General features: G+C 47.8%; 1 protein-coding gene across 2 annotated transcripts in view; it reads right to left on the bottom strand.

The window, feature by feature from the left end:
• Nucleotides 1-23840, bottom strand: part of gria3b (glutamate receptor, ionotropic, AMPA 3b) — an 86543-nt gene that overhangs the window by 44853 nt on the left and 17850 nt on the right. For both annotated transcript variants that reach the window (XM_076292346.1, XM_076292348.1), the window contains exon 3: nucleotides 16962-17201. In XM_076292346.1, coding sequence (XP_076148461.1) covers nucleotides 16962-17201 — 240 coding nt within the window. The remainder of the gene's footprint in view (nucleotides 1-16961; nucleotides 17202-23840) is intronic.

Here is a 23840-nt window from a genome sequence, read left to right as displayed (position 1 = left end):
ACCTGCAACTTTCACACCTACAAACACACAACAAATTGAGAAGCCTAGCAAACATACACACACACACAAAAAAAACAGCTGCTATTTTTCAGCTGCAGGATAATCAAATAGCTTCCAACTGCTGCTCCTCAGCCATTATAGAGTTAATTAGTGAGTCAGTGCTAATTGACATCGAGACTTGAATCTCAAATGATTCATTGATGCCCATCCCCTCCACCCCATTTGCATACCCATCCTTGCTAAATCATGGCCACGCCACGGAGCCTCTGTCCTTGCCAGCAGCCATTTACAATGCAGCGGCCTCTGCACTCTTGGGCCGGCAGCCATTTTGGGCATTAAGCTGATCAGAACCATCCGGATGGGGTGTCTGACATAGTTTGGGTGTATGTGTGTGTGTGTGTGTGTGTGTGTGTGAGTGTGTGTGTGTGTGTGTGTGTGTGTGTGTGTGTGTGTGTGTGGGGGGGGGGGGGGGGGGTGCTTGTTTACCTGCGCCTGCTGTATGGCTTTATTGATAAGACAGAGTGTGCCAGTAAAATCGTCTTTCAGAGCGAGACCACAGTCGCGTGCAGCGGAGGGATGAAATGTAATGCAGCTGATGACATAAATTCCTGAGAAGATGACGACAAGATTTTCCTTATCGGGATCTATAAATTCTGGGCTGGGCTGGCGGTGTGGTGCGGTGGTGGTGGGTGCGTGTGTGTGTGCATGTGTGTATGTGTGTGTGCGTGTGTGTGTGTGAGTGAGTGAGTGAGTGTGTGTGTGTGTGTGTGTGTGTGTGTGTGTGTGTAGGGTGTGTGTGTGTGTGTGTGTGTGTAGGGTGTGTGGGTGTGGGTGTGTGTGTGGGTCTGTGTGTGTGTGTGTGTAGGGGGGAGGGGGGGGGGAGTGTGTGTGTGAGTGTGTGTGTGTGTGTGTGTGAGTGAGAGTGTGTGTGTGTGTGTGTGTGTGTGTGTGTGGATGCAGCGTGGAAGACATGAAGCGGCGTGATTACTGTCCTCAGCTCTCATCAGTCCTATGAGGCCGTCACTTTTTAATACACTGTCAGGCTGTGGCATGCTGCAGTGTCAGTGTATGATATACACATATGCACACACACACACACACACACTCACACACACACACACACACTCACACACACACACACACACTCACTCACAATCACACAGACACACTTGTATTACTCACTGCTCTGTAATTCACTAGGCACTGAGGTGCAGAATCTTTCCATCTGCTAGTTGTCAAGAGGGCTCAGTCTCCCCCCCCCGCACAACCCCCCCCCCCCCCCCTCCTCCCATATCAACTTTTTAAATCCCTTTACTTCTGATTCACATGTTTGACTGGAAATAGCATTACCATCTCTGACAGGCTTGACCCGAGTCGCGAGTGTGCTGACAGTTTTTAAAATGGGGCTCAGCAACAACATCAACATCATGGTGTGGCGCGGAGCGTGGTTGTGCGGCGCAGAGCGAAATGTCTTTCCCCGCCCTGGAGCACTGCCGCTGAAACAGGCAGAGAGCGAACGCCGAGCAGAGAGAGAGAGAGCTCTGCCTTTGGCGTTATTACCCTTACGCGCCATTCAGATCTTCTGCCTGCCTGCCACTCTCCCAAATAGTCGCTCCTCTGCAGTTGCGTCACTATATTCTGCCATACGCTATCTTTGCATATCAGAGTCTTTACTGACTGAAGGTACCTGCTTAAAGAAATAAAGAATGAAAGGAGAAAGAAACAGAAAAGAAGCAGAAGGAGGGAAAAGGAGGGAAAAGAAGGAAAGAAAGAAAGGCAGAGGGGGATCTTAACCAAAGCGGCTGAGATGAAGCTGTAAGTAAAGGCCTGAAGACTAGCCCATCTGAGGCGAAGTCTTAACAGGATGAAGTTTGAAGCTTCACCCGTGGCGGCTAAGCTGTAATTGAATTCAGTTGTATCTAATCTCCTCCCAGCTCCTGTTCCTCTGCCTAACTCATTAAGGGCCAGGGCTGGCGTGGAATGTCACCAGCTCTCCTTTCCTCCCCTTCGTACCCGCTGTCATGCCCCTCCCCCCTCCCTCTCTCACGTTTTCCTGCAGTCCCTTTGAACAATCAGGGGAAAAAACAAGCAAATTGGCCTTTTCCAACAAATACGTTTGGACAACAAGTGTGACCACCATGTCTCTGTATACCGCTTGGTTATTATCTCTGCCTATTTCTTTTGCTCAGCAAACACCTACATCCAAGGCCAGCTGCCCTGAAAAAAGTGTTTTTCACATATGATCCTATTTTGCTGCTGGGTAGAGCAGAGTATCTTCTATGGGGATGAAAGTTGAATAATTCAGTTATTGCAAAGGAAACTGTGACCATCTTCCTTTTGAAAAAAAACAGGAAAAATGCAAATGGCAAAAATAATTGCATCGGTGTTGCAATGGATTTCATATTTTCCGCAGACACATCTCACTGACTTTCATATTATGTTTTTTGAAGGTGGCAGAGGTTGTGACTTTTCAAATGAAAATGACTTTGCACAACAGTGTGTCCAAGCGTTTAAACATTCATGCTCAAATAATCATTTATGCTCCCTGGGAAAAAAGCGAAGGCTTCAGCAGGACGTTTGAAAAACCCCCATGGTAGAGAGCAGCCCAGAAATGGACAGAAGGTTCTGTCTGTTTTTCTTTCCTCTGTCTGTGATCTGTCCTTTCTTAAAAGGGGGAGAGGGAGCCTGGCCATAGCCTGGGCAGTCTGGCGAGCGCTGTCCAGGGTGCTGAATCCTGGGTGAAAATGAGCAGAGAGGGATCTGCGTTGATAAGGGCCATGACTCATACGGCGCTGTATGGCGAGAGAGAGAGAGAGAGAGAGAGAGAGAGAGAGGGAAGGAGAGAGAGAGAGAGAGGGAGAGAGAGAGAGAGAGAAGGAGAGAGAGAGAGAGAGAGAGCGAGAGAGAGGAGAAAGCAAGGCTTATGAAAGTGGTAAGATACCGAATCCCCCTTGGAGGCCCTGTGCGCTACCGATCAGAAGAAACAGATAATGACAGGCCAATCTAGAGCAAACACCCAGCCATGGGAAAAGAACAGAGAGAGAGAGAGGGAGAGAGAGAGGGAGAGAGAGAGGGAGAGAAAGGGAGAGAGAGGGAGAGACAGTGTTAGGCACTGCAGCAGGGAAGAAAAAAACGTCTTGACAGAATCGAGCTAGGGACGACGCAAACGAGACAGAGACCCTGCCCGTCGCCACGGTCTCCAACGCCACCACAATATTTCATGTTTCATGTAGCGAACGCTGACGCAGTGTTAGTCTAAAGGGCGTCCAGTTCCCTGCACACGCTTCCACGGTGGCTACTTTGAGGTGAAATGACTTTCTCTTAATGAGAGGAGCATGAGCTCAGATACGGTATCTTGACTGTACCAAAATGAAGACCTGCTTAATGTGTGATGTGAGTGTTTACGGTGGCGCTGCCTGCTCGTATGGCACACAAGCCCGCCCCTAATAATGTGTACGCTGAGGATGAGGATGCCGAGGCGACGATGAAGGGCAGAGTGTGATAGGGATTAGAGACTCATCTGCCTGTAATGCAGGATTTCACTGTGCAGAATACACACACACACACACAAACACACACACACACACACACACACACACACACACACACACACACACACACACACACCTTTCATTCCCCCAGCCCCCAACTCTCATATGAGAACATCCTCAGTGTTGTTGTCTCCAAGACACCGGTGTGTGTGTGTGTGTGTGGAAAGGGAGAGAGACAGAGAGAAACCAGCAGCTCCAGCCGAAGTCTCCTGCACACATTTGCAAGCCTCGGCAAAACTGCAACCGAAGCAAGTGAGCCAAGGCTTTGATGGGGCCTTTTCAACATAATTAAAATGATCTGGAGCCAAGGACTGTTCTAATCGGCCAGACAGCTGATGGGAAATCAAGCCGGAGCAGCATGTTACGCGTACAGTATCTTTAAAAGCTCATGCACACGGCGGGGTGGGGGGTGGTGGTGTGGGGGCCTCTCACCGCTGCTTTTCATTTGCACAGCCCACGGACCGAAAGAGCCCTCGGCTATATACGCGCTGACAGACACACACATGCACACACACACACACACACACGCACACACACACACACACGCACACACAGACACGCGCACACACACACACACACACACACACACACACACACACACACACAAACACACACACACAGAGACAGATGCTGTCACTGACTCCTTCTCTGCCTCCACACACACACACACACACACAGACACACACACACAGCTTCGCTCTTTTCCTCCCACTCCAACATACTCATGAAGTATGATACAGAATACTTCTTAAGCCTCTGTGTAGACACAAATATAATCAAGCCCATCAACACGCACACGCACACACACACACACATAAATGCACACACACACACACCCACACATACACTCAGTGAAGCAGTGTCCAATTATCTGTTACATCACCCCTCATGAGTCACAAGGGAGGTGAGAACCCACCCCCAACCCCCCCCCATCTTTTGGTCAGCCTGAATTCATTTTTAATCTCCTCGGGTAGGCTTATTTCCAGCCGTCACAGTCACAGGTCTTCTGATGCAAAAATAACACCCTGCCACGAGAACCGGCCACTGAAACGCAACAAACTAGTGGGACAGCAATTATCTCTGTATCAGTTAAGAGCCCCATTAAATTTTTTGGGGTGGGTGGGACAGCCATGTGGTCAGATAATCATACGGCTCGCTTCAGGAGGAGCATTCCGGCCGCGGGGGCCCGTCTATACGGCGGCGCGCTAATGCAGTCAGCGAGAGTGGTGTGGTGCAAGCAGCATTGGCAGAAAGTGCCGCTCCCCCCACCCCCTCCCTTCAGTGGCATAAAACACAATGAAACCTGGAGCCGCTTCAGTGGAGAGACTCATTAAAGGAAGCAGTGATGCTCTCTGCAGCTTAGATGGCTCTGCTGGCATCTCCTCATCCCTGCTGGCTCAGACCCCAATGACTCCCCCACAACGCACCCACACCCCACACCCCGCAAACTGCACCACACTCTCACCTATGTTGCAACACCTGCTTTGAATGAAGCATGCCTTAAGCAAGGCAGCGCATGAAAAATGAATGCAGGTCTCAGGCGAGTATGTTTTCTTAAGCTATTTATACGGGATGGAAACGTGACGAGGCCCCCAGAAGGAAGGAGCTGCTCAGGGGTTGCGTGCACTGGCACCCGGGCCCGGGACTGCATTATATTCACACACAAAAACTAAGACATGCAACTCAACTCAAGTCAACTCAAGTCAAGCCTGACATACAAATAAGACCGTCAGGTAGACCTGATTCATTGATGCGTGGTCTAATGTGCTGTATTAGTTGCCAGTTATTGTTAGGTAAGTAAGTTTTTTTTTTTTTTTTGTTTGTGTCTAAGCTGTTTTTCTTTTTGGTGGTATTCAATGCTGTTTTGCTCACTGATCTCAGCGCAGTCTTTAGTCTCCCCCTCAGCATCTCTACTGCTGTGTGGGAACCATGCTGCGTGAAAACTAGGACTGACAGTGTTTTCTAGTGCCTTCTGTGTGCAAGCTTGGCTGTCCGACCTAATTGTGCTAAATATCATATAACCTTTTCATCACATCAGAACACCACACACAATTAACGCTCGGAAAAACACTGGCTCACGTGTACATCTGTGGGGCGACGGGCAGAGAAAACCTAGTAATATTTCACACATGAAAGAGAAATGAAATTGTATTTTTTTTTGCTTTCCTTATTGTTTCAGGCTGGACAAATTGCCTGAAAAATCTGTTACATACTGTAACACAAGGGCAATCAAACCACTGCGGTGGTCCCTTGAAGCAAAGGGCAGGTCATTTTGTCTCCTATAACGTTGTGGTGGGGGGAAAATGAGAGTGCTCCTAGCTACAATTTCATGGTAGTTGGCGCTGGCAGAGGAGAGGTGGGAGAATGGCTTTATTCCAGGTTCACTTAACAGCGGTTGCTAAGAGGCAATCCAGGTCTATTGTACAGTTATTGCTAGATGATTCTCAACATGCATTTGACAAAAAAGAGGAGGCGCATTTACTCCTCTCCTGGTTCTGGAGGACTTTTGGAGGAGGCTTCCCTCAGAATGAGAAGGAGGAATGTGGCGCGTGGTGCAACGCAGTGACAGGGCCGGCAGGGGGGGGGGGGGGGGCTTCAAATGGAGCACTCTCTCCTCAGTGAGTCGTTTCCCATCCTCTACCTGCTGCCTGTCCCTGCGTGATGAAGGCTGCTTTATGCATTTGCGATTTCCCTGGTGTGTCCTATCTTGTCACACGCCACTGACACTGATTTATGGTGACCCGTGCATAATTTAGTTCTCTTGGAGATGAGTTTGGCCGGGCGCTCAAACAAAGGAGGCTTCGCATGATAGAAAATCCACAAACACGATTTATGGCCGACTCCTGCTTTTATTAGGCCCCTTGCTTAAGCAACGAGCATCTGAGTTTATTAGGATAAGGACAGTTGGCTGTCTTTCCCATTCCTTACGCGTCAACGCGTCTTCCCGAAATCAGGAGGAAATCAGGTTAATGCCCACACACACACACACACACACACACACACACACGCACACACACACACACACACACACACACGCACGCCCAGCTGGCCATGTCCGCATCCTGAACAGACTGCCGTTAGTGAGCTAAGAGGGTTTCATGATGTTATGCGGAGAGATGCAGAACAATGCGCTCCGCTGAGAGGAGTCAATGCAGAAGAGCTGGGGAAATGGAGCATTAAGAGGTCTGGCATGCACACACGCATACACACACACACACACACACACACATGCATGCACACAAACACAAGCTGTGGGGGGATGGATCAGATGGCCTCTGAATCAACACGTCAGCCATCTATGGCACACCCATGCTGTTCAATCAATCATCCGGTAAGTTGTCCGGTTTCAACCCTGACGAGGCCTCCACAGGGCTGGACACACAGAGCTCCATCACTCCCCTACTGGTGCCCCGATCACTCGCGCGCCCCGGCAGAGGCGCCCACATAACGCGCACGAACGCCACAACAAACCCAGGCTGATTTCTGAAGGCTGCCATCATCATTCACCTAACTCTTCCCAGACAGCAATTACCTGCAAATGATCCTCCCAGATGAATGGAATGGGCAGACGCACGCACGCACGCACGCACACACACACACACACACACACACCATGGAGACATGAGTTATCTCTTTACAGAGGGTCATTATGGGATGAAGACAAAGAAGATGCCAATTCAAAAGGCGATGGTGTTTTTTCTTTTACATGTCTGTGACAGCCTCATGCTCTTATGGAGCTCCACAGACTTACAATTCAGCAGTAGCTTTCCAAAGTCTCAATGACTGGATGGTTTCTGGTGAAGGGCAGACTAAATGGCGTCCAGCCAGAGGAGGAATGTCGTCCAGCTAACTAGTGCCTTGGCCATTAAGTGCTCCTGGCATTGTTGGCCATTGGGGTAGGAAGGCGGGGGGGGGGGGGGGGTTGCACAGTTGGACGGAGTGTTTGTGGTCATCTAATCATACCCATTCATGTGCCACTTGGCCCGGTCACTACCCCTTTCTGCCAACTGTGCCAGGCGGTGTTTCTGCGCTCTGGTTTGAGGGGGTTGGAGGGAGGTGCGTGGGCTCCTCATTAGGAATGATCTGATCTGGGTTTAATGTGGCGCCAGGGACACTTTCACTTCACCTTTTTCACACTCGCCTTGCGTCCATCAGTGCGAGGGGCATCCTAGCAGATGCATGGACAAGGACGCTCACTGATGCCCGTATACAGCAAAATGTGCAGGCATGCACAGAAACGCACACACACACACACACACACACACACCCCCACACACACACACACACACACAGAAAGCTGGAGACACACACAATGGGTGTTTGGACACACCTCAACACTTCCATTCTTCCATTGTGCCGTTTTAATTAACTTGGACTAACACTGGAATCGTTACATTGTCAGAGGTCCACTGGCCAAACCACTGGTCAGAAGACTCTTGTTTTCTTTGTCCTTACTGTGCCCTCAGAATCAGCTGCATTTCCACTCTAGATATCTACCTCCGGGGCTCAGAATCAGCTGCATTTCCACTCTAGATATCTACCTCCGGGGCCAAACAGCCTGAAAGCAAAGCAAATGATTCTACTGTTTGAAAGCATGTCTATCAAAGGGTTTTACAAAGCCAGGTATAATTTAAGCACAACCAATCTATGCTGATCGTTGTAACCTTGATAACTGTGAGCTCGGAAATCATTAACAACCAGGGCTGATACCAACACAAGCCAGAGGTTAGCTTCTAATCGCCACTTACCCAACTGGAGGTGTGAAAAGTGAGTGCCATTAAACCAAGCGAAAATAAATAAATAAAACATTATCCCATGGTGCCCAAAAAAACATTATCCCACGGTGCCTAGCAACCAATATCACATGATTATATGTTAGGAGAAAAAAACAACACAACCAAATAAGCAATATCCAATAAACAGCATGAGAGTGGGCCTGAATTAGGCAGGTTAAAGTTTGGCCAAAGGGCTTAGGAAAGGGGTTAGCGTTGTTTACCTGCTTTTCTTTCTATGGAATAAAAGTGAGAGCGAACAGGGGAGTGGACAGGGTTGGGAGGCATGCTGGGATGTCAGCAGATTGATCAGGACCCCAGTCAGCACATGCGGCCGTACCCTGACATCGATTCAACCATGTCAAAAAAGCCCACGGGTGGTCAGGAGCTTTGAAGGACACTCCAAGAGAGGCCAATATGTCTCTAATTACTATGCACATCATATGAATGTTATTAACAGCCATTAGAGATGCCACGGCGTGTGTTTGTGTGTGTGTGTGTGTGTGTGTGTATGTGTGTGTGTGTGTGTGTGTGTGTGTGCGTACACGCTAGGCTGAAGCCCTAGGGGAAACAACACAGCAAGCCCTCAAGGGCAGACGCATGCTATATGCCCCAAACCACATAATATAAATCCGCTGACTCTATTACTGGGGCCTCGGTTAACATTTGATACTCAGTCTGTATTGCAAAAAATAAAAAAATAAATGTGTTGTTGTCCTTTCATCCTTCTTTGGGTTTCATGGCAGAGCACTGGGGAAAAAAACGGAAAACAGAATGTGTTCAGCCGCTACGCAACCAACAGCCCATTTTTTAAATTGGCCGTCACGGTGGGAGAAAAAAAAATGCTTTGCTGCTACTTGGTGGACTTTTGGCTTTTAGCCTTTTTTATTTCCTCTAATGAAAAGCTTTTAGTCGATAAAGCGAGGAGGCTTCTGGATCTCGCCTGACACACATCACACACAATCTTCGCTTACAAGCTCTGCCATGTAATATTGAGTGCTGTTGTCTTACACAGAGAGTATGGTTCAAGGTACCATGTTCCATTAGTTCAGCCATCATTTGAAGCCATCATTTCATGCCAACCAGGACTGCAGTATAAATTGGTCTACAGAAGCAATGAATAAAAGAAAAGAAATTGACTACCTGTGCCTGTAAGATTAAAAAAAAACCTTAGTTTGACTTGAACAAGTTATTTAGTAACAGCATCTTTATTTAGCATCATAGGTGAAAATGCTTAGCAAAACATGCACACAAAAATAACCTAGATTTCTCACGGGCTCAAAAATGTAACATTTAAACTTAATTTATATTGTCATGCACACATACATACATATGCACAACCACGCACACACACACACATACACACCCACAAACGAATGCAAACCAACATCATCATACAAAAACATACCGAAAGACACCCACACACACACTTCACATACAAAAGCAAATGCAGACACACACACACATTACCATAAACACTAGGTATGTGCAGTTGATCCGTACATGTGCATTATGGAGATTAGCATTCAACATTGCACATCATCCCCCACATTTAGTAATGGATTGTTGTCATTACACCAGAGGATCATTCCCACAGCTCATGTGTAGACACACACACAGAGACACACACACACACACACACACACACACACACACACGCACACACACTCCACACAATATGAGTTAGCTATTGTGCCGGGCTCGTTCTCCAAGTGGATTTCTCCTCAGCCTGAGCTGAGCTGAGCAGCGCACTGTGGAGAATGTATTAGCGGAGGGAGAGGAGTAGACATATGGCGTCCAGCCCCAGCACCCTCCGTCCAGGAGCCTGGACACAACCTGCAGCTTAGCCCAACACACACTAGGCCCAGGAGCCTGGACACAACCTGCAGCTTAGCCCAACACACACTAGGCCCAGGAGCCTGGACACAACCTGCAGCTTAGCCCAACACACACTAGGCCCAGGAGCCTGGACACAACCTGCAGCTTAGCCCAACACACACTAGGCAGCTCCCACAGGCCACCCAGAACAAAACAACAGCGCGGGATGGGACTCAGCCAACACCGCCACACTATACACACCACATATTTATATTTCATTTATATTACGCTAAACCAGCTTCTGTAAATCAACTGTATACTACTGTCTGCAATGCACTATATTTCTTGACTTGTCTATGCACCACCTGCCTATACTTTGTATATCACATTGCACTTTTCTGCTTTTTTTGCACTTCTGCATTTCACTGTCTTTGTACTTGTACTCTGCACAATGACAATAAAGTTGAATCTAATGTAATGTAATCTAATCTATGTGCACGCAGGCGGGGATCAATAGTGGGTGACTCAGAGAAGGAGCCATGTTTTATCTACATGGCCTCTAGCACGGGCTGCGTCCAGTCCCCGGCACTGACCAGGAGAGCGGGGCATGCTTAAAGGGAGGCTGGGCTGCAGACCTGCCTGGTTTCTCATTACTGACGCCTGAGCCGCCCCTCACAGTGGAGGAGGGAAGATGCATCCAGTCAATTTGTTTTCAGACGGTGCAGAGACCCCCATCTCCTCTGGATCTCTGCATGACGCTCATCAATACTATCACTCCCCTCCCTTTCAACTCTCTTCCTCCACCCTTCAACCCCTCCCCCCTAACCCAATACTGGTCCCCAGGTCTCTCCCCCGAAAATGTCACTTGCATAACCACCCCCCCCCCCCCAACACACATATACACACACATACACACACACGCACACACACAAATAATCTGCCAGTCACAAATGTCAATGAAGAGAAAATGTGCTTTGACTCAGTGGGGATGGTAGCAGGGCTGGCTGCAGCGCTGGTCTCCTCCCCTCTTCCCTTCTCTCTCCCTTCTTCTCTCCATATATATTCTTTTTTTCCTTTTTTATTTAGCTGGCGAGATGGGGGTGCTGCAGAAAATGCACTATGCACACACTGATGCAGCAGGAGAGAGAGAGAAAGAGAGAGATAGAGAGGGAGAGGAGTAGATAGGCTAGAGAGAAGAGTGGGTAGCAGAGAGAGAGAGAGAGGGAGAGAGAGAGAGAGAGGGAGAGAGAGAGAGAGAGAGAGAGAGAGAGGGAGAGAGTGGGGGAAAGAGAGCGTGAGCGAGAGAGTGCCCCATAAATCAAGTGGAGGTGAGAGTGCTGAATCAGGGACATGAGGTAAGGTTGATTGTGCCTGGGAGAGACAATAAACCCCGTAATCATCCGTCTCTGCTCCACAAGCCGGGCAATTATCTGGCCGCACCTGACCGCCGCAACAGAGAGGGCAAAATCCATCTCACTTCTCCTCATATAGTCCTGATTCCACACACACACATACACACTTTTTCTGGAACACTCTTCCTTTATTTGTTTAAATAAATAAAGAAGGGGAGTGTGTGTGTGTGTGTGTGTGTGTGTTGAGGGGGGGGATTGTATATATTCAGTGCTCAGTCAAACTTATGCCTGGGAAGACCCAACATCCCGGAGGGAGAGAGATGGTTGCCTTAAAACAAGGTGACACAAAAAACCGCTAGCGCTGTCAGTGATGCTACTGGGTATTCTGATGTCGGGGGGAGGAGGAGGAGGATGAGGAGGGGAATGATCTTCCTCTGCATTACTCTGCAGTATGCATCACTGCAAATCTATAGCTGCACTCCCATCCAGTGGCAGGGCAGCATGAATATTCATACACATCACCACACCAGGCAGCTCCTGCAGTGCAGTGCCCTCATGCCAGGTCACGTGCAGGGCGCTGGGTTGAGTGGAGGTGATGGCAGACAGGTGAAATATTCCATTACAAAAAAAACTTAAAACCTCCAGAGTGCAAAGGCTGTTCTTATGTATTTCGACAAAGACCAGATATTCAGTCATAGCTGTACCTCAGCTCATCCCTAGGCCTTGTGTTATTATGCTCTGCTATAAAAGCAGATCTGTTTTTAATAGAACTGATAAAAGCTCTTATGTTTTAGTTCTATTGGCTCTAAAGCAGCATAAATACACTGCACCATTAATGATATGCCAGCAGCTAAGACGAGGGTCACAAATGTAAAAATAAACTGATGCAAAATCTGTTTTTACCATATTCCTATTAAATAATAATATTCAAAGTTATATTTATTACTTTAACACATTGGATATTAAATCCAATACTTTCATTGTGGGTGAGCCACTTGCAATTCTTTTTCTTCATCATTATGATACACAGACTGTCACTTCTTGAAAATGATGGAATTAATTGCTCTCTCTCTTTCAAATCAAGCAGAGAACAATGTAAACACCCTCGGTACATACTGCTTCATTTAACAAAGGACTAATGTGTGATCTATATAGCTTGGGTATTTGTGACATTTGCTCTCCAGATAAACGCCGTGTCTCACCATTGCCCTTTTGTTATGCCCAGGACTCTGTGGCTGTTGGACATGAGAGTGGGCAAGGTCGTCAATCCAGCAATAGAGAACCAATTACCATCATCAGTGTGACACATCTCAGACAGGAACGTTCTATGGCCCATACTGATTGTACTGGATGTTAGATCATTTCTCCAGCACAGTGTAGTTCGTGTACGTTATTGTTTGAGTGCTGGAAACACACTAGGGCACTGGTGTGAACTCACTGGAATTCCTGAAAAGCATTTTTATGGGCAGTATTGGTATGGCAAAATTGACATGTAACTCAATACCATTCAGTTAGCTATGGAGATCTAATTATCCTTCAAAGCCCCAGACTACTATCTTTATCGAAATTACAGAATGATTCTGAAGGTAGAGCAATTTGGCTCCCAAATGTCAGGGTGAACAAATACTGGTTACACATTTACGCCACAGTAAAGAAATCCAAGGTTTAACATAAGCAGTGGCCTGCTGGCCAGGGCCAAGTAAAAGAGCATGTTGTGCAAGTTGGTTGGCCAGTCACTGGCCCATTTGTTTCAGTTCAGGGTTGGTATTTCTTCAGGTCAGATTTTCCGCCAGTTATCATCATGAATCAGCTTAGTTCACCTATGATGCTAACTGTTGAAGCTAAGCATGTTCACCTATGATGCTAACTGTTGAAGCTAAGCATGTTCACCTATGATGCTAACTGTTGAAGCTAAGCATGTGAGGCCACTAAAATAAAGAGGGCTGATTACAATGTAATAAATTAACAGCATTGTGTGAAACTGACTTTTCTGGGCCAGCAAATATATACAAGGGGCCAGCACACATCTCTGGCTTCACCTAGCTAGGTACACCTGCATTGGCTCAGACAGAAAGGACTGCTCACCGTCTTGGACACTGACTGCTGTGTAGCTGCCATGTTACCGCACTGCAGGTGAGCCGCTTCATACGGACACCCTGCAGTGAGGTGACGGATAGATCGCCATCTCCCCCTATGCCTGCAGGGCAGAGATCTTTCTGACCATGTTTACCATTTATTTTAAAAGACAGACATAAAGCCAGTGAGAGTGTGTGTAAAAGGAAATAACATTTACTGTTTGCCTGACATAAATCCATCGGCAAAAGGTCTTCTGTGCCTACTGCCTTCAAACGCAGAAGAGAGGTGACATTCGCTGTATGCCAAACCTACGCGGTTACTCCTGGTTCGCCAATCCATGCATCTGTTGCCCGTCCAACTGCTTGAAATTCTTCCATTTTCACTGACAAGGCTAATTTGAGCTCTTTCCTTAATAAATTATTTATCTCTGCCTTTTTCCGCAGAGGTAAATTTTAAAGCAGCCTGTGGCCTACTTGATCTCCGTTGGTTGGTGCACAGACTCCCAGCAGCTGAGACTCCGCTTCCTTGACTGACCGCCAGTGTAAACACTTGGCAGTAGGCTGCATTTAGCGTTACTGTGTCCACAGTCCACATTAACCCGCAACACTTCCTGGGTGACTCCGTGGCTTTAATGGCTGAATAGTGTGCATCCAAAAGAGTGTTTATGCATCCTTTGATATAATGTAACTAAACTGTAATGTACGATCTACACTGTAATCATCAGTCTACAGCATATGGCTGCTCTTTACTTACGTAATACTAGCAGATTCTAACAGATAAGTCCAGTGTTACATAACAATAAAATATCTCGGTGCTGTTTATCTTACTCAATATGTTACAGTATGCTTCACAGTATAGCTGCGCTGTAAGAATGGCTAATATAAAGAAAGGCTCAACATGCTGTAGAATGCTATCAATACACAAAAAAGTTTGGCTACTGTTGGATTGTGTGTGTGTGTGTGTGTGTGTGTGTGTGTGTGTGTGTGTGCGTGTGTGTGCGAGTGGTTTCTACTCCTGCTGCTTTTATCTCTGGTCTGTGCATGCTGACCTGCCGTGGCAGCTCCCCGATAGAGGAGGGCTCTTTGATACATCTGTCCGCTTGATGTGCCAAGTGTCAAACCCCACTGAGGTGTTTGACAGAGAGCATCAATGCAGGGCCTCTAATCCCCTCCTGAGGCCACAGTTCCTCCACTAATAAGGATTAGATTTCACCACTGGCCATCAAGAAGGTCTGGCATCCGCAGCCAGGCACAAGGGTGAGACATGTCACTAACACAGACCCAAGACTAGGAGGCGTCCTCTACTGATGTGACGTCCACATATGTCCATTTACTTTGGTTCTTTGACCAAAATAGCAATGACTTAAATAATGCCACCTAACATGTTACTATGCCCATATGAAGAGAAATGTAGTCCAATCAAGGGCCATGATGTCTCTTAGGATCATCATTTCCTTTGCATTTCAGAGAAATGAGTACAGTCTCCTTCATGTTTTGTTCTCATTTTCAATGGTGTAACTCAATGTGTTTCTATTCTCGTCTAACTCTTCAAACTTGCCAAGTGGAATAAATGTGACTTCTTCTGTGGACAGAATTTAGGTAATTAAACTAATTACTTGACTCAGATAGATTGTCTAGATTTGTATAAATGTCAAGAATGTAAAAGCTAACTAATAGAATGCTAGTGTTCAGCCAAAACATGCTGGATTTGCAAGATGAACTATAAAATGTCCAAATGGTTACACAAATCCTAGTGAAATTATTTACAAAAACGGAAGTAACAGAACAATGAGATTTATATATTCGATATATATTTAAAATAATCTGTTTTATAGTCATAAAAATATTTATTTGGAAGAGCATTCCATGTGTTCATCATACAAATAAGCCCAAAAGATATCTGTCTGCCTTGTTTGTGTGTTTCGCCAGGCTGACCTTTGAGTGGCGTAGCTGGACGTGGGCAGACACTGAAGGACGCTGATGTGAAAGTCATGGCAGCCCACAGAGCTCCCTCCCTTTTGTCTAATCTAATTAGACACACATTATCTCAAAGAACCACAGAGGACTGAACCTCAGCCAGCGGATAGCACAGCTCTAATAGGGCCCAAATACCTGCATTCCCACATTAAAGCTCATTTGCCTTCATGAGCAATAGCAGCACAAATTGCAGCTACACACACACACACACACACACACACACACACACACACACACACACACACACACACACACACACACACACACACACACACACACACACACACACACACACACACACACACACACACACACACACACACATACGAGGCAATTCCCTTAAATTAATTGCTTAATCCCTCCAATTTGTGAACAAGGGGATTGGTTTATTTTCATTCATTCATGAGGATTCAAGCAGCATAAATGATGGCGGACCACTAAGGGGAAAAAAAAAGAAGAAACACCTCATCCCATCTCGACACAATGCACATGACACACCACCTAATGTGGAAACGCTTCTATAGGTTGAGCTGTGCTGTGTGTGGGAAGGGTGGGGTCTCTCAAGTGTGGCCACAAGGTCAGGACCTATCGGCGATGAGTAAACACAAAGAAGGGCATTCGGCAGGAAGGGGCCACAGAGGCTACTGGCCCCTCGGCCTCTTCACAGTTTATATTAATGCACCATCCATTTTAAAAAGCAGCCGCCATCCATGTTGATTAGGGCTTGTTTCATTTGATTACCGAGCGCATGCCATTTTACTCAAGCATGGTCTTTTCCCGGCTTCTTTGAGAGGAACAGGTGTGCCAAGTCTCTCGGCTTGGCTCTCGAATCAAAGCAGACAAATTACATTTTGTGTTTGGGGCTCTTAAGAATAATGAACCCTGCACCTTCAAACACACCCTGCCAGGAGAGAGAGAATGGCCCTTGCACATCAGGATGCCTTCTGAAGGACCCAGCCTCAGGCTCTAATTCAGTTGTTACTATCTTGTGATGTACGAACCTGTTCTTTGGATTAATAAAACTATTTAACCAAGTGTAAAGAGGCCCTTGCACTGAGGCAACACCCACATCTACGCTACACTGATTACAGCTTTAGAACACCAGCTACTTTAGTCCTAGCCAGATAAGGAAATAAGAATGGGAAATGACAATTCACAGTTCTTTAAAAAAAATGAGAAGTTTGATAGTGCTCACTTATTGTCCTGTTCAACGTTTTATGACAAATTTAGGACAAACGCATAATGATCTTTTACTTTTAATTGATTGCTTCAGTGCCCCTGAAAATATCAAATCTATCACATACTGTCGTGATTCTTTTTTGTTGCATCCCACATTTTACTGAGCATCTGTATAGAGGCTGACTTCAGGGTGATCGCGTCGCCTTCAGGTCACTGCGTGGCGTGTAAAGCACTCACCTCTGTCTGTGTCGTAGAGGTAGACGAACTTCTGCCACTTGTACCGGGAAAGGAGGCTAAGCACAGCCCCCTTGAGCGCCGGGCGCATCTGGATGACAAACTGCACGTCGGAGTCGATGGGGTAACTGGGCGTGATGAAGGAGGTGTGCAGGGCCCCACAGAAGGAGGTCAGGGTGTTCATGGACTTCTTGTCGTAGAAGCCAAAGATGGCATACACGCCTCTGGAGAACTGGGAGCAGACTGGAATCAGAAAACAGAGGAGAGAGAGAGAGAAAAATGTGCTGTTAGCTCTCGGCAAAGAAAGCATAGCTGTCCCCGACACAAAAAAAAGGGGAGGAAAGAAAAAAAAGAGGAGTGAAACCAAATGGAATTTCTTTCCCACATTCTTTACCCAGCCACACTTAAAAAGGCAGAAAAACACTCCAAACACTCACTTGTAGAAATGGAAACAGACTTACTGAAAGGAGGGGAAACAAAGATTTCCAAAAATAAGCAACACTGAGAACGAGAACATTCCGGACTCATACGAAATACAAACAAATCCAGATCAAGACGAAAATCTGCTTTGACAACATGTGCTTGGCCCGAAAAAATATAATTGCATTATTTACAAATGAGTGGAGTGCTTTTGGTGAGACTGTCAGTACGGAGAGAGAGACAGAGATAGATCATCCATGGCTTTCTTCCTGAAGCTTGGTCTGTTTGATTGGCTGATCAAGGGTTCATAATCTTCCTGCAACACTTGATGCAAATGGAACTTAATTATGCCCATTTCTGTGAGCTGGCTACATTCAGTTCCATGCTTTAGATCTAATGCCATGCTGCTGACTACTTGCGCTCGTGAGCATCACGCAGCCCGAGGCGAGGAAGATGGTCCATGCTGCGCGGAGCAGGAGAGTATTAATCAGAACGGGACGCAGCTCCGTCTGCATAACATTCACAAATGTCAAACGTCAAATTCACAATCACGGAACAGGCCAGTGGACACAACGGGGGAGACGCGCTGATGTCTCCATTCCGCTGAATGGAAGAGCCCCGCGCAGGCTGATTGACAAGCCGAACCATCACAGCTCCCTGCCATGGCAACCGTTTCAGTGCACAGAAAGGAGGCGGCCATAGGCGGAACGCTTCAACCCCCCCTCCCCCCACCACCACTGAAACAACCCCTATGAGTCCCCTGAGAAGCACCCCCTTTATTACAGACAAATACGGGTTGTTATGGGACGGTGAGGAGATGTCCTGCGCTGGGTGTCTGTGAGGGTGTCTATGGCTGAAGAGCCCTTCTGGGCCCCTGATGTGCTGGCGGACTGTGAGAGGTGTGGAGTTGTCCTCTCCTCCTCTCCTCTCCTCCTCTCCACTCTCCTCTCCACTCTCCTCCTCTCCTGCAGACAGCAGCAATCTCCGCAGCTCCAGCAGTCCCAGCAACAGTACTGCCAGCAGCAGCACGCATCACTCCGGCTAACAGCCCTGATAACAGGGTTGCGGCACACTGACGGGGATATTGTGGGGACGGCTCAGCAGCAGCAGAAGGTGGGGGCTCTCAGGAAGAGGCTACGTCCTCTAGCCTTCAGTCTCTTTCATTTTTCTTTTCTTTTTTTTTGTTATTCTCTTGTTTCTCTTTTTCCCCCTGTTTTTTCTCTCTTTTCTCTTGTTCACTCTTTCTGTTCGTTCGTTCTCGGGCGCTCTGTTTAATTTAGAGATGCTGCTGACACATCCATTGGCATGTTCCTGTGGGACTCCAGAGCCTGTCTGCCTCCCTGTTTCCAACTGTCTGGGCCTGATTAGGGTTTCAAACAAGCACCTCGCCTTTTGCCTCTAATAAAAATGTTTCTTCCCCCGCCTCTCTCTCTCCCTTTATGTCCTTCCTGCTTCACCTGTCTGCTGGCCAGCCTGCTCACTGCTTGAACCCGCTTACCTTGCCTCCCCCCACCCACCTCCATCTGGATTCTCCCTTAAGCACCCCCTCCCTCTCCCTGCTCTCTCTCTATCCCTCTCTCTCTTCTCTCGACAAGCCTGGCTGTCCTCTTCACCTGAGTGCATTTCAGATTGTGTTCAGTAATATCATTCCTGCTCTCTCGCCCAGGCCATTTTATACTTGTGCTGGCCGGAGCATATAAGAGTGGAACATCAGAAGGAAGAAGAGAGAGAATTGGAGAAGGCAGAGAAGGAGAGAAGGAAGGAAAGAATGAGGGAGGGAGGGAGGGAGGGAGGGGAAGATAACAGCTGTGACTGCGGAGTGTCAGTGCCTGAGCGTTTGTGTTATCCTCTTCTTGCCCCTTTTTCTAGGAGTAATTAGGCGAAATTGAAATAAATGTTGTAGGTGGAAATAGACTGTGTCCCCGACTCAGAGGCAGCCCAGGGCCTCGCCTCATCAGCTCCCATAATTCAGTGCTCCTCACGTCACGTTGCATTTCAATGAGGCGTGTTTACTGGGAGGGGAAGAGGAGGAGGGGGAGGAGGAGGAGGGGATTTGGGTGAAGCCACATATTCGTTTTTTTTTCCTCGCCTCACTGGCGAGTCCTGGATCTCGGCGCCGCTCAACAGCCTGGAACCTCGAGGGCTCGGGCGACCCGACCGCTTCGCCTTCCCTCTAGGAGTGCCGGCGGTCTCCACAGCACCACAAACACAAACACACTGCGCCGCTGCCGCTGCCGCTGCGTTGGGCAAATCAGGGACGTGAGAAGGAAGGAGCGCCAGGCGCACTTTAGAACGCATGAGTGATCTAAAGAGCTGGATTCGCCACTGGTGTTGAAATGATTAGAATCTCTCTAAATGCTGCTGTCCTACAAGCTTATTTTCCACCCTGAATAATGTAATCAGTGTTGTGATTTGCGTGGGAGGCACCCCCCCCCCACTCCACTCCTGTCCCCCCAAAGCCCCGACGGAGAGTCACACACAGCCCTGGGATAGGAAGCGATTGCTGTGAATGTCAGTGGCAATCATGGAGTGTGTGCATTGGTCGTTCGTAATTCCTCCTCCGCCCTCTCGTTCCCTCTCTCTCTCTCTCTCTCTCTGTCTTGCTCTCCTCCCACTCCCTCTCCATGTCCCCCTCCATTATCCCACTCCTCGCCCCCCTCACACACACACACACACTCCTCCCCTCATCGCTCCACATAAGCTTTGTCCTCCTCCTAAACACTGAGAACACTGTCACTGCCAGATAGCTCATAAGTGCTTGCTGGGCTGGGAGAGAGGGGGGGGGGGGGGTTGGATCAGCTCTTCTCATTGTGAGATGAGGTGCTTCAGACGATGTGCTCAAAGGCCAGCCCTGAAAACAACACTCTACACAGTTCCTTGGCAGTACACTGTACACTCAACTGACCCACTGAAATATGCCGGTGTTTGGTCTGTGTCCATTACAAGCAATATTATTAGAATACACTTATATATTGAAACATATAGCTGGTTAATGATTTAATTTGATGTTATATAATGTATTACCTAATGTTATTTGACACTGGCTCATTCTGGATCAAAGTTAGCACTTGACTCACACCGATGACAGGAATAGACCTAGACACCAAACAGAAAGGCTAAGCCACTTGATACAGTTGGCTCTCATTGTGCTATCCCTTCAGTAGCTTCTTCTGTGTATCTGTGTGTGTGTGAGTGTGTATACTGTATATCTGTGTGTGTGTGTGTGTGTGTATGTATGTGTGTGTATGTGTGTGAGTGTGTATATATCTGTGTGTGTGTGAATGTGTGTGAGTGTGTATGTGTGTGTGTGTATGTGTAAAAGTGTGTATACATCTGTGTGTGTGTTTGTGTGTGTGAGTGTGTATCTGTGTGTGTGTGTTTGTGTGTGTGAGTGTGTATATATATCTGTGTGTGTGTGCGTGTGTGTGTGTGTGTTTGTGTGTGTGAGTGTGTATATATCTGTGTGTGTGTGTGTTTGTGTGTGTGAGTGTTTATTTATCTGTGTGTGTGAGTGTTTGTGTGTGTGAGTGTGTATATATCTGTGTGTGTGTGTGTGTTTGTGTGTGTGAGTGTGTATATATCTGTGTGTGTGTGTGTGTTTGTGTGTGTGAGTGTGTATATATCTGTGTGTGTGTGTGTGTTTGTGTGTGTGAGTGTGTATATATCTGTGTGTGTGTGTGTGTTTGTGTGTGTGAGTGTGTATATATCTGTGTGTGTGTGTTTGTTTGTGTGAGTGTGGGATGGATGGCTAAAAAAGCAGCCTTCCCCTCGGGCTCTGTGCCCCACCCTCCTGTGGCTAATCTCACTTCTCAATGTCCAGCCCAGAGGCTCTGACAGCCTGGGCACTAGAAGCGTGGTGTCCCATCCCGTACCACCGGGGGCGCCGCCCGCCTTCCTGCCCACCTGCCTCTTCACCCGGGGGCCGGCCACACAAAGCCTGCCCGCCTCCCCCTGCTGCCCACTGCCCGCCCTCGCCAGGCTCCGGGCCTGCCTGACACGCCACGCTCATGACACTGGCACTTACTCTGCCGAGTAGCCGGCCAACTGCCCATCAGGCTCCTAACAGCTCTCTGCCCGCGCGCGCTGCAGAGGGAGATTTCTTACCTGACTGCTTTGGCAGGCTGCCCGCCACAGTCGATACAGTGTGGCTCTCTGAGAGACAGACAGAGAGAGAGAGTGAGATAAAGAGAGAGAGAGAGAGAGAGGAGAAAAAGGTGCTTCGATGGCAATGCAGTTGTGTGGCTTCATGGCGGACCCAGAAGAGAGAAGGGTGATGGTTCCATTACAGAGGTTATTCGAAGCTCCGTTTATCGCGTCTCATTTTGCTTATTGACTTGTGTAAAGCTGTCCGTACACACGCACACACACACACACACACACACACACACGCACGCACGCACGCACACACACACGAACATTGTCTTATTGGGTGGCTGGCTTTAGAGGAGACTACTTAAGATTTGGTGATTGGGGAGATGGTTGCCATGATTACAGAAACAATTACCACTCGGAGACCTCTAAATGCCTCAGTGTTGGAGAGTAGAGGATGGGGAAAAAGAGCCCAGATACAGATGCTCAAAGAGCCTGCCAGGAATCAAGTCATTATCTTCAAATGTCACTGGATGCAGATTTTCTTCCAAGAGCCCAAGAAAACGTGCACTGTTCCCGTGCTACATAACAAAAGCAGAGTATTTGCTCCAAATGAATTACATGTAATGTTATATGTGAGACGATGCCTTATACAACACGATAGGTGCTCTACTGTTCCGCAACACGGTGACGGTAGGAGAAAGGCAATGGAGCTAATTGACCACTATGGTCACTGTCATAAAAAGACAGACACATTTGCCTCAACGCAGATACAACAGATAATCCAATTGTTGAGCAAACAACGCACACAGAGAAATCTGCCTCCAATCTGCACTCCATTGTGACCAGCGTTGGTTGTACGACCACAGGAGAATGCACATACTAGACCCAAGAAATGCCACGAATGACCCAACATCTCCTCAGCCCGATCTTTACATAACTTCTGTGTGTGTGTGTGTGTGTGTGTGTGTGTGTGTGTGTGTGTGAGTGCTTCTGTGTGTGTGTCTGTCAGATCTGAGAGATAGATAGAGAGTAAGAGAGTGTGTGTGTGTGTGTGTGAGTGTGCATACTGTATATGTGTGTGTAAAAAATGTAATGTCTGCCCGAGTGGGTTTCCGTTTCCCCGAGTTCTTGCGCGAGGAGAAAGTAGGGTATGAAACATGTTAGGCTTATGATATTCTGTAATTGGATTTCCAGGAGGCTGTTGACAAAGTCCCTTTGCGAGCGACTAATCCACAATCAGCGCCGCGGGGCTTGAGCATGCTCTCTGATGGATAAGGAATGCCCCCCTCAGCCCAGCTTCAGGCCACCAGGGTGGGGGACTGACAGTGACTGGACAGCCAAATATAGCTGGGGAGAGAGAGAGAGAGAAGAGAGAGAGAGAGAGAGAGAGCGCGGGTGATGGCTGCATAAGCCCAGTCAAGAGAGACAGTGAGAGGGGAACGAATAAAGAAGATGAGGGGGTGATGAAAGAAAGGGATGAGAAGAGGACAGGACAAGCATGGCAGAGGAAGAAACAGAGGAGGAGCCGTGAGAATGGAGAGGAGGGAGGGACAAAGGGAGCGAGGGAGGGAGGCGAAGATGAGAGGAGGGAAGGGAACTGAGATAGAGAGAGAGAGAGAGAGAGAGGTAACAACACAAAGTCATAACAGGACAGACAGCTGTCTTCTCACACGCTTCCTCAGCACCCATCTCCAGCAGAATGAAATAGGTGATAATCAAGACCAGCACTGGATCTAGCCTCTCTCTCTTTCTCTCTCTCTCTTTTCTCTCTTTCTCTCTCTCTCCCACACGGCCATGGACAATCTGATGAAAGCAGAACAGGAGAAGTAAGAGGAGGGGGTGGGCAGCCTGCACCATCACAAAAGGCCTTAAGGGTACAGTTAAGGAGGACATTTTCTAATAGCTTCTCTCTCGCTCTCCGACTAACGAAGCTGCAGTCCGAGAGCCTGGCTTTTCCCCTCCATTTCTCTCCTCTTTAATACATGAGGAGCTGCACTGACTAGATACAGCTTCAGGAGACAACAGCATGGAGTGAAATGGTGGTATTACCAAACATTTTTCTCTCCTCCTCCCTCCCTCTTTCACTCTCTCTTTCCCTCCTTCCCTTCCTGCATCTCTCTCCCCCCCCCCTCTCTCTCTCTCTCTGCTAAATCATCAAGGGTGAACCGTGCTGCTGGCTCCCACGTCCCCATCCTTCACAGCCTCCTCCACAGCACCTATAGTGCACCAGGCAGCACAGCGCGTATGAGAGAGCACAACCGTGTCTGTTCCCAATCATCAACAGCACACACAGTGCTCCACACACTCAATACACACCCCAAAAACACAAAACATAAAAACAATCCACAGCTCCCTTCAGCTCAGTGCATA

The sequence above is a fragment of the Alosa pseudoharengus genome, unplaced genomic scaffold (assembly GCF_046254945.1).
Source record: "Alosa pseudoharengus isolate Yale_2024_CS ecotype anadromous, Long Island Sound unplaced genomic scaffold, YU_APseudo_1.1 YU_APseudo_1.1_scf_19, whole genome shotgun sequence".
NCBI lineage: Eukaryota > Metazoa > Chordata > Actinopteri > Clupeiformes > Clupeidae > Alosa > Alosa pseudoharengus.
This window is presented reverse-complemented; position numbering and strand designations above follow the sequence as displayed.